The 18,970-nt window shown below is 37.9% G+C and overlaps 1 protein-coding gene across 1 annotated transcript in view; it reads left to right on the top strand.

Annotated features, from left to right (window-relative positions):
- The window catches only part of RAD51B (RAD51 paralog B), an 832,520-nt gene extending 819,053 nt beyond the window's left edge, over nucleotides 1–13,467 (top strand). Inside the window, 2 exon segments of the mRNA XM_074236283.1 lie at nucleotides 2,726–2,804; nucleotides 13,308–13,467. Of these exon segments, the coding sequence (XP_074092384.1) occupies nucleotides 2,726–2,804; nucleotides 13,308–13,324 (96 nt within the window). The 3' untranslated portion in view covers nucleotides 13,325–13,467.
- Nucleotides 13,468–18,970: the final 5,503 nt, after the last annotated feature.

Raw genomic sequence — 18,970 nt, 5'->3', positions numbered from 1 at the left:
AGGTGGAGAGGAGAACCTAATACAAAAGCTTTGGTATAGCCAAAGTTAGAGATCCTGATATGGATGATGATCTAGCAAAGGAGATCACAGACCAGTAGAATAACCAGGAGAGGATAGTATCATGAATACTACAGAGAGAATCTAGGCGAGAGGCTGGTCAATAGTGTTAAATGTGATAACTTGATCAAGGATAAGAACAGAGACAAGACAATCAGATTTAGTAAGAGATCAATGATAAATTTAGTTTAGTAAATGAAGTCTAGATTGAAAAAGTTTTGTGTAAAAGATGTGTGAGAGTAAAAGAAAGTGAAGGTAAATAACTGTAGGCAGCTTTTTCTCAAGGAGTTTGTCTAGGAAAGGCAGAAAATATATAGGATGATAGTTTGAGGGCATAGTAGGATAGAGTGAAGGCTGTTTAAGAATGGGAATGCTATGGGGCAGCTGGGTAGATCAGTGGATAGAGCACCAACCCTGGAGTCAGGAGGACCTGAGTTCAAATCCTGCCTCAGACACTTAATAATTAAGCTAGCTGTGTGATCTTGTGCAAATTACTTAACCCCACTGCCTTGCAAAAAACAAAAACAAGTTAGAGATACTGTTTAAAGACAATAGGAAAGAATCTAGTAAATATAAGAAAAAGAGGAAATTTTAGATGTGGGAAATGATAGAGTTGCCATGGACTAGAGAAGTCAGAAAGGAATGGGGCCAGGTGGACATTATGGTGGGATTGACCTTAGCAAGGAGAGGAGATACCTTTTTATCAGATACTGGGGGAAAGGTGATGGTTAAAGGGTTTTGAAATGAAAAGAAAGAAAAGAGAGGGAATTCATATCAGATGGCCTCAATTTTCTCTGAAAGGTAAGAGACAAGGTCCTCTTCCTCAATTAATTGCCTCAAGAGGGGCAGGAAGAGGTATGGGAAGCTTAAGGATGGAGGAGAAAGTTTGAAATTGCTCTTGAGAGTAAGATAAGAAATCAGTTAAGGAGGAATAAAAGGACTTGATACAATGTAATTCAGTTTAAGTTGGATAGCTCAAATTTATATTGAGCCTAGTCCATGATAGTTGGGTGACTTCTTCCACTTAATTCATCAATGTGAGAATAAAAACAAAAGAAGCAAATGTGGGAATAGTACTGAACTTAGATTTGGCAAGAGTTAATAACAATAGGAAAAAGGGGCCAGGTATTCAAGAGCATAAGACCTTATAGAGTTGAAATGACTAAAATGAAGTCAATGTTAGAAAGGGAAGAAAGTGAAGTTAGAGATGAGAATGGCCTGAAGAGTTGCAGTGTGGAGATCTAAATGAGGGTGATGAGTAATTTTAGGAAGTTTGAGACATAGGGTCAATAAAGGAATGTCAGAGTTTCTAATTAAGAAAGTAGAATACTTATAGTTATGAGAAGATCTAGGATTTGACATCCCAATGTGTGACTGGTGGAATGACAAAATAGGTCATGAAATTTAAGGAAACTGAGGAATTGGGAAGGGAGAAATTTAGAGAGAATATCAATGTAAGACCTAAAATCCTTTAGTAGAGGTTGGGGAGTTGAGGAGGAGAGAAAATCAGTAATACAAGTGTTGAACTTTAAAAAAGATGGAGAAAACCTGGGACACATTGTAGTACACCATGGTTTGGATTAGGTGGAAATTTTAGGTTGAATGAACTTCAAAGAAGAAAGAGTTTGTAGAGAAATGGAGGTGAAGGGAGAGACTTGAAGTCATTTCTGGTAGCAAAGAGTATTTCAGTTCTCCATCTGGGATCATTATGTGGTGAAAAATGAGATAATGTGCATCCTATGATGGTGAGAATAAGTGGAGATTATAGAATGGTTAGGGGAGAGCTAGTTTTCATAAAGAGGTAGGAGATGGAAGTAATGTGAAAGAAAGAGGTCCAGAAGAAAGGGAATTTTGTTCATTATAGTACAGGAATTCCAGATGACAGAGTGGAAAAGGTGGATAAGATCGGAGTGGTATATGATGGGATACAGGTGAAGAGGATAGGAATGAAAGAAGGGGAGATGATTGATAGTTTTATTTGATCATTTCTCTTAAATAGCTGATAATTGATTATTACAGGAATTGTTGCTGGTGTTCAATCAGTTTTTTCAATTGTGTTTGACTCTTCATGACTCTAGTTGGGGCTTTCTTAACAGAAATGCTGGTTGGGTTTGCCATTTCCTTCTCCAATTCATTTTATAGGTAAGGAAATTGAAGTAAATTGTATTAAGTGACTTGCCCAGAATCATATAACTCATGTCTGAAGCCATATTTGAACTCAGGAGGATAGTCTTTCTGACTTCAGAATCAGTATTCTGTCCACTGTACTCCATTATAGAGATAGGGAGAAAACTAGAAAAAGCCATTGAGGTCATACTGGATGGCAGATGAATACTAAAGGTCAGTCTTCCAGGACATTTTCAGAGATCACTGGGCCAGACCAAGGCCTCAGCTCCTGACTTGCTTGCTATAATTATTCTTTCAATAGTGAATAGATAAAACTGAAGTAAAATCATGAGTGATAATGACCCCATTTAGTAGAGGGGGGAGTCAACCCTTGGTCTGCTGGTAAAAAAGTTCTGGTATATTGGTAATAAATAGATAGATAGATAAATAGATAAATGAAAGTATCATTACTTCTATTTCTCAATACTGCTCTTAATTCATTGTATAAAACCCAGATTGGCATTCCTTTAACTAAACTCTGGTCAAATGTGTTTGTGTATAGATTGTCATTGCCAAGTCTCCACTTGCTCCATTCTCCATGTTCAATTATACCATTGAGGAAGCTGGTCTGATTCTTCAAGGTAAGACTACCACCACCTCTCAAAAAAATTAATTTATTGGGGCGGCTAGGTAGCACAGTGGATAAAACACCAGCCTTGGAGTCAGGAGTACCTGGGTTCAAATCCGGTCTCAGACACTTAATAATTACCTAGCTGTGTGGCCTTGGGCAAGCCACTTAACCCCGTTTGCCTTGCAAAAAACTAAAAAAAAATTAATTTGTTTCAGAAAATTAATGAAGAGTATAAGTGTTTCATTTGACATTGTGGTTTTATTAAAAGTTATTTCAGAATATAAGGAATTCAATCCAGCTCTGTTGCCAAAATAAGGATAAGGGAACAGGTGTCAAGAAGATTCATTCAAACACATTTATTATAGAGAAGTCCATAGTCCAGCTCCTCTACTCTTAGTTGAAAACAAATTTACTTGGTAATAATAATTTTTTCCTTAATTTTCGAAGAAGACCACAACATCAGGGAGGTAATGCTATGACAGGCATATGAATTGAATTTGAGTGCAGAAGTAATGTGGTAAGTCACCCACCTCACTGTCTCCTCCAGAGCCATCTGGATCCAGTGGACAGATATGAATCAGGGCTACTGGAAATGGCCCTAAATGTGAAGTAGTCAGTATTAAGTGACTTGCAGCTAGTAAGTGGCAATTGTTTGAGTCTGGATTCGAACTCCCATCCTCCTGATTCCAAGATCTAACAATTTTTTTTTTAAAGATGTGCAAAATGGTGAGGATAATAAAGCAAGACATTCCTCTCTCTCAGGAGGTTCACATTCTAATGATGTCAAATAAAAAGACTCAGTGTTCCTTAGAAATGTAATTACAAAATAAATGGTAATGCATCTTCTTTAGAAGCATCAATTCTATTAATAAAATACTCTCTGTTTCTGACAATGAACCATTTGATGTTGCCAAAGATTGGTGGCAAGAACTGCCTTTTGTAGATTTTCAATAACTGTGACTTCTGAGGAAACAAATTTATAACTATGGAGAGAATTGTTAGGGTTCTTCTAGATGATGGCATCAGAAAGGTTGGGAGCAGAGGTGATAGTTGGGAGTAGGAGGGATGACTGTCTCTTGGGTTTACCTGCACATCGGTGGCAGTTGGTTGGTGTCTGTGTTGGTGATGGTAGAAATGATGGGTCCTTTCTCCAGAGGGTTTGCTTCCCTGAAAGATGGCTGCAGGGCAATATATTATTATCCTTAACCTGATCATTGTGCCAGTAATATACACCCCTCACCTATAAATTCATAATCCTTTCCTTTTGCCCTCATCTCTGCCTCCTAGAATTCTTATCTCCCTTCAAGGCTCAGCTCACACACCACAAAAAACCTTCCTTGCCACCAATCCCCACACTATGCCTGTTAACTATCTTACTTCTCAAAATCCATTTTATTTACTTATCTATGACCATATTATATCACTCCAAGGGAATGATACTACAAGAGGTTAATTAAGACTAACTTTTTAAATTCATTTTTGAATGAAATGAACATTTCATTTGATTTTCTTAAATATTTCATTTCAAATCTTTATTAAGTGTACTGTATATCCAGGGTATATAATAAAAATTCATTGAGTTAATAATAATAGTAATTAACATTGATATAGCATCTACTATGAGCCAGCATTATGCTCAGCACTTAAATATTATTTCACTTGCTCTTCATAACAACTTTGGGATATAAATATACTATTATTATTCTCATTTTGCTGGAAACTGAGGCAAACGGAAGCTCAGTGACTTGCCCACAGTCATAAAACTAAGTGTCTGATGCTGAATTTTAATTTGGCATCACACTGGTAGTCTTACTTTTATTGATATTTAGCAAAGTGTCATCTTTTTGTAGCAGTACTCAGAATCCACTTTGTATTACCTATAACAAGTAGTCTTTGAAAATGAAGAAAAGCATGTATATTCCAAAAAGAAAGTGTTGACAGTTTCTTTCTAATAGACAAAAAAAAATGTGATTTAAACTGACATATGGAAAAAAAGGCAAATTGAGAAGAAATTTGAAAGATATCTAGAAAATTTAGGCTTTCAAAGTAGTTCTTACTCAAGCAACCTGGAGGAAGATACCCAATGTTAAGGAAATGGTACACAGATACAAAAGACTTGGGTTCAAATTCCAGCTCTGCCATTTACTAGTTGCTTAATCTCAGGCAAATTATGTCATCACTGTACACCTTAGTTTATCTACAAAAATGAAGTGAAGGATTGATTCTATCCTCCCTCTCCCAGCTCTAATATTCTGTGAAGTTCTGTAAACCATTGCAATGTAAATCTTGTAGTAATTTGCCAATTTGAAATATGTTTCTACTTCATAGCATCATACTCTGAATTAGAAGGAATTTTAGAAGTCATTCATTTCCTTCCTACCAAATTTTTGACACATGTCCATATAGTCTCTGTCTGAATATTGCTGCAGATGGGAAAATCATTGCCCCAATAATTTCATGTTCCCATAGTTCTGATTATTAAGGATTTCTTTTTTATTTTCTTGTGATTTACATCTATCAGTCCTATTTCTTCCCTCCTGGAACCATTCAACATCTCCCTAATTATTCTTGAGTAGCAGTCTGTCAAATATTTGGTAGTTATAATCAGATCCTATCAAAGTCTTTTCTTCTCCAGAATAAACATACTTAGATCCTTCAGTTGATTCTCATGATCAGGTTTTCAGTTCTTGGAATACCCTGCAACTTCTTTCAGTAGCCTGGAATGAAATTTGTCCAAGCTCATGTTGAGTCTAGACTGACAGCCCATTAAGAGTCTAAGGAAGGGGAAGCTAGGTGGCTCAGTGGATAAAGCACCGGCCCTGGAGTCAGGAGTACCTGGGTTCAAATCCGGTCTCCAGACACTTAATAATTACCTAGCTGTGTGGCCTTGGGCAAGCCACTTAACCCCATTTGCCTTGCAAAAACCTAAAAAACAAAAAGAGTCTAAGGAGGTTGATGGGATTAGGCCAACTATCAAGGTACATTGACTTCTCTAGATCCCTATTAATCTATAATTCACCTTTGATTTTCTATCCACCTATCTACATTTTCCTTCTCTGGTTTATAAGTCAATTCTGTTTCTGTGTACTTTTACCCAGCTTTATTGACAGTGTATTCTTCCTTCCTACCTGGATCTCCAATTCTCATGACTTAAGTTTCTTTTTTTTTTTTTTTAGGTTTTTGCAAGGCAAATGGGGTTAAGTGGCTTGCCCAAGGCCACACAGCTAGGTAACTATTAAGTGTCTGGAGACCGGATTTGAACCCAGGTACTCCTGACTCCAGGGCCGGTGCTTTATCCACTGAGCCACCTAGCCGCCCCATGACTTAAGTTTCAATTGGGAATCTTATTCCTTTAGTTTTGACTAGATTCCCTAATATGTAATTTGTATTTGCAAAACCTCATTCTTTGGAGAATTCCTAAAAACACTAACACAGGATTGCTAACCTCACCTAGCACTGTTGAAGCTCGTACACCCAATGAAAGCTGGTGTTCCAAGATGATATATCTGATTAAAACCTCTAAGTGACCGGAACTTATTTAGAGCAGTTATGTGATCTTTATTATGTGCCCCCTTCTCTTGGGTTTCAGCTATCTCTGAAATATTTTTTATTCTACTTTTCAAACTGAAATTTTTTGGAAGGGAAATTGGAAAAGAAAATATTCTTGTCTTCCTCCACCCTCTTTTAACCTTGCAACATCTATCTCCCAGTGGGGTTTGTTCTTTTTTCTTGTTCTTGTCTTAAATATTTGTGCATGTATATGTACAATACACATATTGATCTTCACCATTTTTGTACCACAATCATTTCTTCAAAGGTCATGTCAGTCCACTGCTCTATTGTTCCACTCACCATCCTTGTGATCTCCCAGACTTTTATCAGACTAAAACACATTTTCCTGACCACCATAGCACTGTATGTGCTGCCTAATTTATTTTTTGCCACTGAAATTCAACTTAACCACTATGATTTAAAATGTAGATTTTTTTTTCTTGTGATCTCTGGATTCTTTCAGTTGATACTTAGTTGATATATAATCAGAAGTTCTAGAGAATTGTCTTATATTAGATCATTTACTTTGACTTATTCAAAATTTATGAATCCTGTTAATATTATGTTTGTTCTATTAAATTTTATGCACTCCAGCTTCTAGATTAGAGAGATCCTCCATCATGGATTCAACATTCCTGTTCTGCTTATTATGTTTTTATATTTTATGTTGAGAGCTCTGGTTTATGCACTGAGAGCTTTAGTTTCTGATTTGTTTCATTCCCAATTTTTATTTCATGAATTTTATCTCTCTTTTGAACTGTTCTGAAGTTTTTTGTTGTTTGTGCTCTGTGATCCCTTTTCTTCCACATTATAATATTTTCTAATTGTTTCTTGGTTTCTCATTGAAATTTTTACTCATTCTTCTTCCTGTTGCTGGGATTCTCTCTACTCATTTATCTATTTGCATATTTGACTTTTTTGAGAACTTTTCTCTCTCTCTTTTTTTTTTCTTTAGGTTTTTGCAAGGCAAACGGGGTTAAGTGGCTTGCCCGAGGCCACACAGCTAGGTAATTATTAAGTGTCTGAGACTGGATTTGAACCCAGGTATTCCTGACTCCAAGGCCGGTGCTTTATCCACTGCGCCACCTAGCTGCCCGAGAACTTTTCTCTTAAAAAGGCAGATTTGCTGCAGGTGTGGAGAGTCCCTGCCTTGTCTTCTCTGGAGGTTTGAGGAATGGAACTCACAACAATTGCTTTACCATTCTTTCTTTTATCAGGTCATGGCAACTTACTGTCCAACAAATTTTTAGTCCATCTCTTCTTCTCTCCTCTTCCTTGATATGACTCATCAGGATCTGGTATGCTTTCTCCTGTAATGTATGAGTGGAGGGTGGTAGGGTCACTTTGACCTACCTTAGAACAGGACCTTTTTATCTTGTGGACTTAGCTCTGTGTTTGCTACCTTTGCATCATGATTTCTTTCTTCTGAAGGTGAATAAAAGAAGAGGTTTGCAGAAAGCAACTAACCCACCATCTTGCTGGTAAAAATCTTCCTCTACCTTTTGAGAACTGAATTATCAGTGAAGAAATGTAAGGACTTATCAGGAGGCTCTGCTTATTGGACAGAGGCCAACAAATGTCTAGATTGCTGAAGTCATTCATCATCAATCTGTCTTGTCAGTGATCTCATTATTCATATCCTTCATCTGGAAGGAATGTCAGTAATATTCCCACAGGGATATCATTCTGTTTCTTTTAAACAAAGTTTGCCTTTCTATTGCAAAACTCTAACCTAAGTTTCATTTTACTAAGTCTCTATGATGCCTTATTGTTATTCAGTTGTTTTTCAGTCTTGTCCAAATCTATGGGACCCCCCATTTGGGGTTTTCTTTCCAGATCCTGGAGTGGTTTGGCATTTTTATCTCTAGCTCATTTAACAGATAAGGAAACTGAGACAAACAGACTTAAGTGACTTACTCAGAGTCCCACAGCTAAAAAGTGTCTGATGCCAGATTTGAACTTAAGAAGATGAGTCCTCCTGCCTCCAGGACCAGAACTCCATCTACTGTACTACCTAGCTGCCCCTCATCATCATAATAGCTAAACTTATATAGTTCTATAAGGTTTTATTAACTTTCTTGAGTTAAAATCTCAAATTCACTTTGCTTTTGTAATTGGGCAACTGGTCTGTTGAGAACAATCTGGACATATATATATATATATATCATTCTTATTTCCCTCATTCATCTCAGTCTTAAGAAGTTTTGAAGCATCAATATTTAAGGGTAGCTGGTTATTCACTCTAAATACCCTATTCTTTTTAGTTTATCACATTTCATGCTATAGTCATTACCAGTCATTTTGAACCATTGCATTAGTGGCATTAATGGTGGGATTCCAGACATCTTCATGAGGTGACATGAATTCAGAACCCTGAGAAATGTGAGTTCCATTCAAGGTTATAATTGGCCTTGAAACCTGCAACTAAAGAGGCAGCATTCTAGGTGAGGAGCCAGTATCACTTGTTACTCCTCTGATTAAAAAAAAAGGCTACAATATCTGACTAGGAGATTATTTAAGTCAAAAGGGAAAAACAGGAATCTTTGACCTTGTGAGCAATATTTCAGATATTTTGGGGCCATTTCTCCATTGAACATAATTTACATAAGGCCTCCCATTGAGTTACATAGAATGAAAATGTCAGACTGAATGGCAGGCTCATCTGTAGAGATGCAGAAGATATACATCTGAGCAACTTGGTAGATCAGGAGAGAGAGAGAGAGAGCCAGGTCTGGTGTCAGGAAAACCTGAGTTTAAATACAGTCTCAAACATATAATAGCTGTGTGAGCCTGAGCAAGTCAATTAACCTCTGGCTTCAGTTTCCCCATCTGTAAAAAACAACAACACCTACTAACTGAGGATCAGATAAAATAATATATATGTGCATAAGGGCTGGCTAAATATAATTATTATATTTATAGAAAGGATAATATTCCCATTGAGCTCCATAGTGTGGGCAGGCAATGGGCCTTTGACAGGGAAGACTTTTTCCTATCAATTTCAGTAGAGGCCAAATGGCAGAGTGGACAGAGAGCCAGCCTAGAACCAGACCCCAGGTGCCCAAATTATTCCAGGCAAGTTCTCTCTCGTTTGTTCTCTCTCTCTCTCTCTCTCTCTCTCTCTCTCTCTGTTTTTTTATAAGACAATGGGGTTAAGTGGCTTGCCCAAGGTCATACAGCTAGGTAATTATTAAGTGTCTGAGGTTGGATTTGAACTCAGGTCCTCCTGACTTCAGGGCTGGTGCTATCCACTGCACCACCTAGCCGCTCCCAGGCAAGTTCTTTAATGTCTCAATGTTCTCACTAAGTTTTCTCTAAGCTACAGAGGAGTTACACATGGGCCCTGACAAAGAGAATTTCCTTTCCCAGAGTTCCCTGCACCAATGAAATCACCAGTCTAAACCAAATCAAAGAAGTTTCATAGTTTAGTTGACTTTTGTGAGCTAACCCATTTGAGCTGTATTCCAATGGATACATTTTGCAGTGTAATGTCTGAACAGACCTTCCATGGGGTTATTTGAGAAGGGCTTTCAATCCTGACAGAAGCAAAGGCACCATCTTCCCATTTTTTTCCTCTTTGGAAATGTTTTTCCTCAATCATAGTATCTGGGGACAATTATTTAATATATTTTCCCATGTATAAAATTTACCCTTTTTCAAAAAAGTTGGGGTCTAAAAACTGGGAGTGTCTTATACAGTGGTTGGAGATTTTTTTACTTGCATTTCCTACTTTTTCACTCTTGTTGTCTTTGCACTCATTTTCACATTTGTTATCAGTATATTAGGTTATGTTCAGAAAAGATTTTCAAACAGTGCTGAATTCAAGTTCAGAGTGACCCAGTTTGAGTAAGATGAGCAGAACCAGAAAAGCATTATACACCCTAACAGTAACATGGGGGCGATGATCAGCCCTGATGGAATCACTCATTCCATCAGTGTAACAATCAGGGACAATTTGAGACTGTCTGCAATGGAGAATACCATCTATATCCAGAGAAAGAAGTGTGGAGTTTGAACAAAGACCAAGGACTATTAACTTTAATTTAGAAAAAAATGATATCTTATTGTCTGATCTTGCTATCTCTTATACTTTATGTTTCTTCCTTAAGGATATGATCTCTATCTCATCACATTCAATTTTGTTCAATAGATACCATGGAAAAAATGTAAAGATTGGAAAATTGCCTTCTGTTGGGGGTGGGGAAGGGAAGTAAGATGGGGGGGGGGAGAATTGTAAAACTCAAAATAAATAAAATCTTTAAAAAAAAAAAAGAATGATCCAGTTTGCAAAAAGTGAATGGAAATCTGGCTGCTGAAGCTTAGTGTAGTCCTCCTCCAACTGAGAAAACAATCTGAGACTGGCTATGGGAAGAAGAAACCCAACTGAAAACATCCTGGCAGAAGAAGGCCATGAGGCCTTCTTTGGCAAGGCAGCCAAATGATCTGAGTTAGAGAGGGAAGTGAAGAGAGGGATAGAAGAGCAAAGGGCCAATGGAATTCCTGTGTCCACAAAGATGGTTCAGCAGGAGACCAGAAGAATTGTGATGAACAAGAAGTGACTGATTTCAAAGGAGACACAACGGGTGCTTCAGGTTCATGAAAGGGAATGGATTGAGCATGTGCCCAGGCACCAGACTTGCCCAGGGAGAGCTTGTGGTCAACCCCAGACCAGAACCCAGGCAGAGGAGCAGACAGAGCCTCTCCAGAGACAGGGATTCGTCATCAAACACAGATGAGGACAAGCTAACGGATGGGAGTTTTGACAGTGATGAGTTGTATGAATTTTATGATGACTAAAACTTGAGTTCAGTAACATTATATAATAATTTTTTTTTCAAATTTTGGGCCCCCAAATTAATGTGCATCTTATACATGGGAAAATATGGTATTTTGGTAGGGATTCCTATTGCAGGAAAATTTGGGCAAAGAGACCATTTTGCTCTTTGCCCTTTAGCCTTTGACTCTTCATGTTTAAAATCAGATTATTGGTAAATATTTCCTTTATACTACAAATATTGTTTTCTGACAGAGAATAGGAAATTCTAAGGACAGATTAACAAATTAAAGATCCTTTGTTAAATATTCTCCAAGGGCATGCAATCAGAAAGCTAGACTTTTATTTTTTTTTAGTGTACAGTGTAGCTTTTGAGACTTTGGGAAAAGTTAGGCTTCAATTAAATAACAAATGGGAAAGAATTAAAGGTTCTTAGGGACTGTGGATAGAGTCTATCTTGGGAAGAAGGCAGATTCTGCTTAAATAATTTCTTTTTGATTTCCTTTTCTCCCTTCTCCTTCTTCATCTTCTCCTGCTCCTCTTCCTCAATCTATTACACTGTAAATGGAAAGAACAAAAATAAATTGCATACTATGTAATTAAAGTACCATATTCTTATTATATATTATTATTAATCAATAATTTATTACTTATGAATTATTTATTCTTTCTAAAGAATGTATTATTATAATTGATACAAATTATTATTGTTAATGATAATGATAGCTGATATACACATAGCATTTCAAGATTTGCAAAATGCTTTACAAACATTATCTCATTTAATTTTCACAACAACCCTGGGAGACAGGTACCATTATTATTGATGAGAAAACTAAGACTGAAAGAGTTTAAATGATAAGCCTAGGGTCACACAGCAGGAAAATAGCTGAGGTAGGATTTGAACTCAGGTGTTCCAACTCTGACACTGTATCCACTACTTGCGATCTGGCTTCATGCTAAATATATGTTCTAGCTTGTTGTTCTTTATACGCTTCTAATGTATCACTTAAGCAAGTAGCAATGAACATCAAAAGGGTTAGATAATATGGCAAAACCTCACCACATGCAACTTGTCTAAATAGACTGGCATAGTGCAAAGGAAAGAAGACTGTCTCTGGAGTCATAGGACCTGGGTTCAAATCCTGCCTGACACAATATCTGTATGCTATTATACAAAGCATTTAAGCTTGCTTGGTTCTAATTTTCTTTCTATAAAATTAAGAAATTGAACTAGATTGTTTCAAAGTTCCCTTCTAGTTCTAGATCTATGAGCTTAGTTTATATTATGACTTTTATTTGCATTCTTTGCTTTTCTCTTTATATGGGGGATACTTTTTTCAACTGTAAAAGTATCTTTAGAAAGTTTCTCTTTATGAAGAAAAGGGAAAGGGAAATGAGGCCCAAAGGTATGCTGAATGACAGGCATCATAGGAGATGAAGTAGAGGATGAGAAAGAAGCCTAAAAGTGAAAGAAAACAGGTTGAAAGGCTATAGTGAATGAAAGTTAGAATATTCTAATTTCAAGAATCAGAGAGAAGTTGAGGCAGCCAAAAATAACTAACCAGGAATTTTGTGACTGAGAGAAAGATCATGATCAAAGCCCTAACCAAAAGGTGCCCTAATTGATCGATGTTTTTCCTGGATTCTCAAAGAAGACCATGACATCAGGGATGTGATGCCATGACATGCAAGTGAACTGGTTTTAAACGAAGGAGGGCTGTGCAAAGTTAACCTCACTTTCTCCTCTGAAGTCATCTGGTCCAGTGACCAGATATGGATCAGGACAACTAGAGATGGCCATGGATATGAAGTTTAAGTGACTGAGCCAAGCTCTCATAGCTAGTAAGTGTTAAGTGTCTGAGGCCAGAAGGCAGATTTGAACTCAGGTCCTCTTGAGTTCAGGGCTAGTGCTCTATCCACTACATCACTTAGCTGCCCTTGAAGACAAATTTATTTGGGAAAGGGGGACCCTGTGAGCAAAGACCCAAGGATATTCTGAAGCCTAGAAAACTATTGATTATTGACAGTAAGGGGAAGTCTCGGAAAAGTTGAAGTTATAGGCCTGAAAGAAACTTTCTTGGTGTTCTTTCAAGGGGTGGGGCAAGAAGGGTGAGAAGAGAATGTGCCATCTGAGAGACCCTTGTATTAAATAATTATTTTTACTAACCACAATTGTTTTTACAGATGCTGAAGGAAACTAAATGCTTTCAAGACTCCACATTTTGATTCCTTAAAGACTTTTAAGAACTGAAGTAACAGAACCAAGAAAATAATATGCATAATGTCTATTATACTGTAAATGGAAAAAAGCAAAAAAAAAAATAAAGTGAACACTGTAATTATCCTTTCTTTGTGGAATATTGCATTTTCCATTAGATGTGCTAGTTCTTTTTGTTTATTCTTTGTTCTAAGACTTATTAGTTATGGAAGGGTAGAGGGAAATATCTGGAATTAAAGATGTCAAAATAAAAGATAGTTTTATATACATACATATACATATACATATTATATATATATATATATATATATATATTTATATATGATATCTTTGAACTATATCTGTTTCTGAGTCAGAGACCCAGTCACCCACCCTGGTTATGACTCTGCCAGGGACAGCATCACTCTCCTAGACTGAATTAAGGGATAAGATCTGAGGAAACCTGACCTCCTCAGTGATCAGGAGAGCTTATCAAGAAATTGGTTTACAGATAGAAACACTCTGAATTGATTTTTAAAAGGAAGCAGAGATGTCAGAATTTAATAGGGATAAGTTTAAAGTCCTACATTTGGATTAAAAAATTACTTTCCCTCTTTCCTTAGACAGAATAGCTTATCCCCTGTATTCCTTTATCCCTTTTCTATAGATCCTTCACTTATATCCCCCATGCAGTGCCCTCATTCTCAAAAGACCTAAATTATGGAGAAGCTAATTGATCATTGTCTGATATGAAAGATTAGGGATCTTAAATCAGGGCTTGGAAACCACTTAAAGAAAAGGAGAGATCATATAGAAATTGCCTGCTACCAAAAAAAAAGGGAAAGGGGTACAGAGAATTACATATATATATATATATATATATATATATATATATATATATATATATTAGGTTTTTGCTAGGCAATGGGGTTAAGTGCTTGCCTGGGGCCACAGGGCTAGGTACTTATTAAGTGTCTGAGGCCGGATTTGAACTCAGGTACTCCTGACTCCAGGGCTGGTGCTCTATCCACTGTACCACCTAGCCACCCCAAACATTATATTTTAAACTTGAATTTTTAGAAGACCACCTAATCCCCTTTCCTTATTGTGAAGAGAGGTTTAGTGAATTCACCAAGGTTCCACCGGAAATTAGGCTCAGACCCAGAATGAAAAATATATCTCATGACTCCTTTATTTATAGCAGATAACCACCCATTCTGAGGAGAAACAAATAATTTTTTACTTACCATAAGCCTCGTGATCAATCCAGGTAGGAGGAGGAAGTGGTTTGGACAAGGCATCCATGAGCTTCTGGTCCCAGTAGTAAACCCCTTGAGCATAATGAAAGAAAGACTCTTTGTATCCAGTTTACGTTTATAATACCAGTTTGTATCTAGAAGTCTCCACACAGTATTGATCGGTCTGTGATATCATCACTGTGATCTCCTGCACTGAAGTTATCAAAAGTAAGCATTTATTAGGCACCTTCTATGTCCCAGGAACTGTACAAGATGCTGGAATTAACAAGATAAAAAGAAAAAGTTCCTTCCCTTAAGAGTTTTATATATTTCAATGAACTTCAAAAAAATTGGGGAGGGGGCATCTTAGCCAGATGACTGAAGATACTCAAGGCACCAGGGAGAGGATATTATAGAAAAATAAAAGAGAACGACCTCAATTCTAGAGATATTGGAAATATACCAGGTTGGGAGCCTCTTGTCTGGGTCTACCTTGGGCCTCATTTCAAATTCATCATACCAATCATATTGCCTCAGAGTAGAGATAAAGTCTGATAAATGAAATAAACTGGAGTAGATAATCTCTGAGGTCTCCAGTGTTAAAATTTAATGCTTCTATGGCCATAGGAAGCAACACCAGAATATCATAGTGTTTGTAATTCAAAGGAAACTTAGAAATCATCCAACTAATCCCTTCCCCCCAAACACACACACCCCATACATAATTTTCCAGATGAGGAAACTGAATGCCAAAGAAGTTAAGTGACTTGCTCAATGTCATAAAAATAATTAGTTAAAGATTCACCCTCTGAATCCATATCTAGTGACTTTAAATCCAAACTTTTTCCATTAGACCATATAATCTTTGAAGTTATATTACAAAAGAATTGTTAGGTCTCCTTGTTATGAGCTCCTTTACTTGCACTTTTGACTCTATCCTTCCCCTCTTCCTTAGGGATAAAATGTCTCTGAAATCATCCCCTTTCCTAAAATCTTCAGTGTCTTCCAATCTTTTAGCTCTTTCCCTGCTTAGAAAAACAAACAAAAAAACCACTTTGATCCTATGACCCTTTAACATTATGATTCTATGTCTGTTCTCATTTTAAAAACTAAACTTTCAAGGAAATAAGCTGTCCACCTTCATTGCTTCCATTTCCTCTCTTCTTACTGTACATTTTAACACTGCAGTTTAGCTTCAGATCCCATCATTCAACACAAATGGCTCTTTCTAAAATTGTCAGTCTCCTCATAATTGCCAAATTCAGGGGCCTTTTCTCAGTTTTCATCCTTCCTGACCTGTTCAGTCCCTGTCTGGACTCTTATGTTGAGTCCCACTTCTAGACTCCCTCAATCTTCCCCAGGTGAGCATTGGAGGGGCGGGAGACAAGGAATACAAGATCTCCAAGTGCTCCATTTATTCACCAGAATACAAGTGCTTAAATATCCTTCCCATACCCTAATCCACTCCCACTCCCATGGCACTTAGTAAAACAAAGTTCTGATGTTCCAAGATACCAGGTGATGATAATTCACATTGCTCCCATACACAATGGTTCCCAACATTGACCTCTATGGAATATCTGACTCTGTTGCCCTCCCTCTCCTTTTGCATATTCTTCCCTCTCTGGGTTTTCGTGATTCTATTGGTTTCTCCTACCTGTCTGGCCTCCTAAATTTTATTTGTGGGTTTATCCTCCATGCCTTGCCCTTTAAAGGTAAGTGTTCCTCAAGGATCTGTCATAAGGTTTTCTTGCTCTTGCTTGTAAAAGTCACCAATTCATCAAAGGCATCTGGGTAGCATAGATAGGTGAATAATAGAACAGGGGCCTGGAATCATTTAATTTAAAATCCAGTTTAAGGTATTTGCAGTGTGAACCTGGGTAAGTCACTGAACTCCTGCCTCAGTTTCCTCAACTGTAAAATGAGGATGATAACAATAGCATATACTGTTCAGGGTTGTTGTGAGAGTCAAATGAGATAAGAGAAAGGGAGGAAAAGAGAGTATTTTTAAGCTCCTGTTATATACCAGGTGGAACAGCTAGGTGGCTCAATGAACAGAATGCAAAACCTAGAGTCAGGAAAACCTGAGTTCAAAATCTAGCCTCAAATACTTATTAGGAGGTCATTTCATCCTATTTGTCTCAGTTTCCCCATCTATAAATTGAATTGGAGAAGGAAATGGCAAACCACTACAGTATCTCTACCCAGAAAACCCCAAATAGATTCAAGAAGAGATGGCCCTAACTAAACAATAATAATACACCAAACAAACATTGTCTTCTTATTCCAGAGGGCAGCACCACCCTTCCAAGTTCCTGGCAGCCTAGGTGTTATTCTGGACTCCTCACTATCTCTCCTTCTTCTCCTAAATCTAATCTGTTGCCAAGGTCTGTCGAGTTCACCTTTGCAACATCTCTCAAATATACCCCCTTCTCTCTGACACTTATCATCTGAATTGGTCAAAGAAGTTCTTCACTTAGAGCTCTGGTTCAATGGCATCCCCAGTGCCTGCTACAGTACCTTCCATATAATAAGTCCTTAATTAATTCATACTGGTTGATTAGTAGTAAAAATGAGTATTCTGGTTGCCAGTTTTAAAAACAAATTCCCTTCTGCCTATGATTTTTCCATTTCAGTCTTTGTGGACAGCCTGGATCATGGGGAAAGACAGATCAACCCATCAGGGAAATAGTATCGTGTGGGAATAAGCCCACAACCCCTTTCATCCTAGAGCTGAAGAGTTACACCCCAAGCCTACTATCCAGGAGGCCTTAATCAAAGCACTCCATGAAACGGTACCTGAAAAGCTTCAAGGGGAAGGGGATAAAAGGTGAAGCAAACATTTGATTCATCATCTCCACAGGCCATTCTCCTTGCAGACTCCCAGGGATTAGGAGGCTGAGAGCGGCCCCAGCCACTGGAGGCCTTAAACTCTACTTGGAGTCTTTGTTCTACAGAGTTGGGAAACATAATAAAACGGCGGGCGGGAGAAGGCAGTGCGGTCAGTTAGGGATTTCACGGGCTACCATTTGAAACACGTTAAGGAGCCCTTCTTTGCAATTGTAGCTGTAAAATAGAAAGCGGAACTGTTCTCCATTAAAAAAAAATACATGAATCCTCCTGGCATCTTCTGGAGGTTGCTCACAAGAGGCCATTAACATAGTAATGCCATCATGTTTGCATGCCCTTTGTTGCCCTAAGCCACTACTTGGTGTTGTCTTGGCTTTTCTGTCTCTCCAGTGGGACTTTGGAGACTCTTTGGAAAAAAAGGGAAGAGATGAACATAGCCCCAACGCTCCTGCAGTTTAGCTTCTAAGAGGGGGGTCCAACCTCCCCAAGTTCCCAGCCAGAGATTTCCATCCTTTTGTGAAACAGAATTGGAAAAAGGAACTTAACTTCTTTTTTCTCCAGAGCTTGAGGTGAAAACCTCAGTACCCATGGTGTGGAGAAAACATGAAGGTTTAGCTAACAAGGATGCAGTCAAAGGAAACTCAAATGAAAGATGCAGGACCACTGACTGGTAGGAAATAACAGGTGTTTTGTTGAGGAATTGCTCAAATATTACCCAGGCCCACCCAAGCAACGTGAAGGGAAAGGCCTCCATATGTGTTCTCCCTTGACCCCTCTCTGATCTAGTGCACTCACGGTCATTAGCAAGTCCAACACTGTGCATGGTCTCTGCCAGCACCGCCAACACCCCACCCAGGATCAGAGAATCCAGCTGAGATCTCTTGGCCTGTTGTATTACAGCCAAGAATAAAGATTTCATAATTGGAACCAGCCTCTCTCTTCTGCTGATGTTGCAGGAGACCAAGGGAGAATTCAATGCTTGGCTCTTCCAGTTCCTGTGGGGCTCATGGGAATAAATGTTTGTCTGACTGAGAAAAGCAAAGAGAAACAAAATGAAGGAACCCTTAATAGAGTTAGGGAAAAATGGACTGATTTAGAAGAAAGCTCTTTGTTGGTGACTCATCCTCTTCTGGTTTAGGGTTTAGGGTTAATAATAGGATTAAAAGGTTTTGATAACAAAAACTAAGGGCAGAGTAAAAATTACATCTCAGGAGAAGAGTTAGATGATTATTGATTTTAATTAAGACCAGATTAATTATCTGGATTCAGTGAAATAGATCCAAGTAACATCTTTGAGAACAATAACTGACTTATTTTTATTTCCTCAGCACCTAGACACAGTTTGCTGAAGTCAATAAATTGATTCATACTTTGGCCCCTGTCAGCTTGGGTTTGGCAGTACAAGACTGAGGGGGCTGAGGCAGGGTAAGAACATCTCAAGACTGCACAGAGAGTGTATGTTGGAAAAGATGGTGCAGAGTGCATAAATATTGAAATTTCTACCTAATCCAAGGATTCAACAGAGTCCTGAAAACAAAGGGGAAGATTTTTATTGACTTGGA

The sequence above is a fragment of the Macrotis lagotis genome, chromosome 4 (assembly GCF_037893015.1).
Source record: "Macrotis lagotis isolate mMagLag1 chromosome 4, bilby.v1.9.chrom.fasta, whole genome shotgun sequence".
Classification (NCBI taxonomy): Eukaryota; Metazoa; Chordata; class Mammalia; order Peramelemorphia; family Peramelidae; genus Macrotis; species Macrotis lagotis.
Note: the sequence above shows the minus strand (reverse complement) of the source record. Positions and strands in the feature narration are given on the sequence as shown.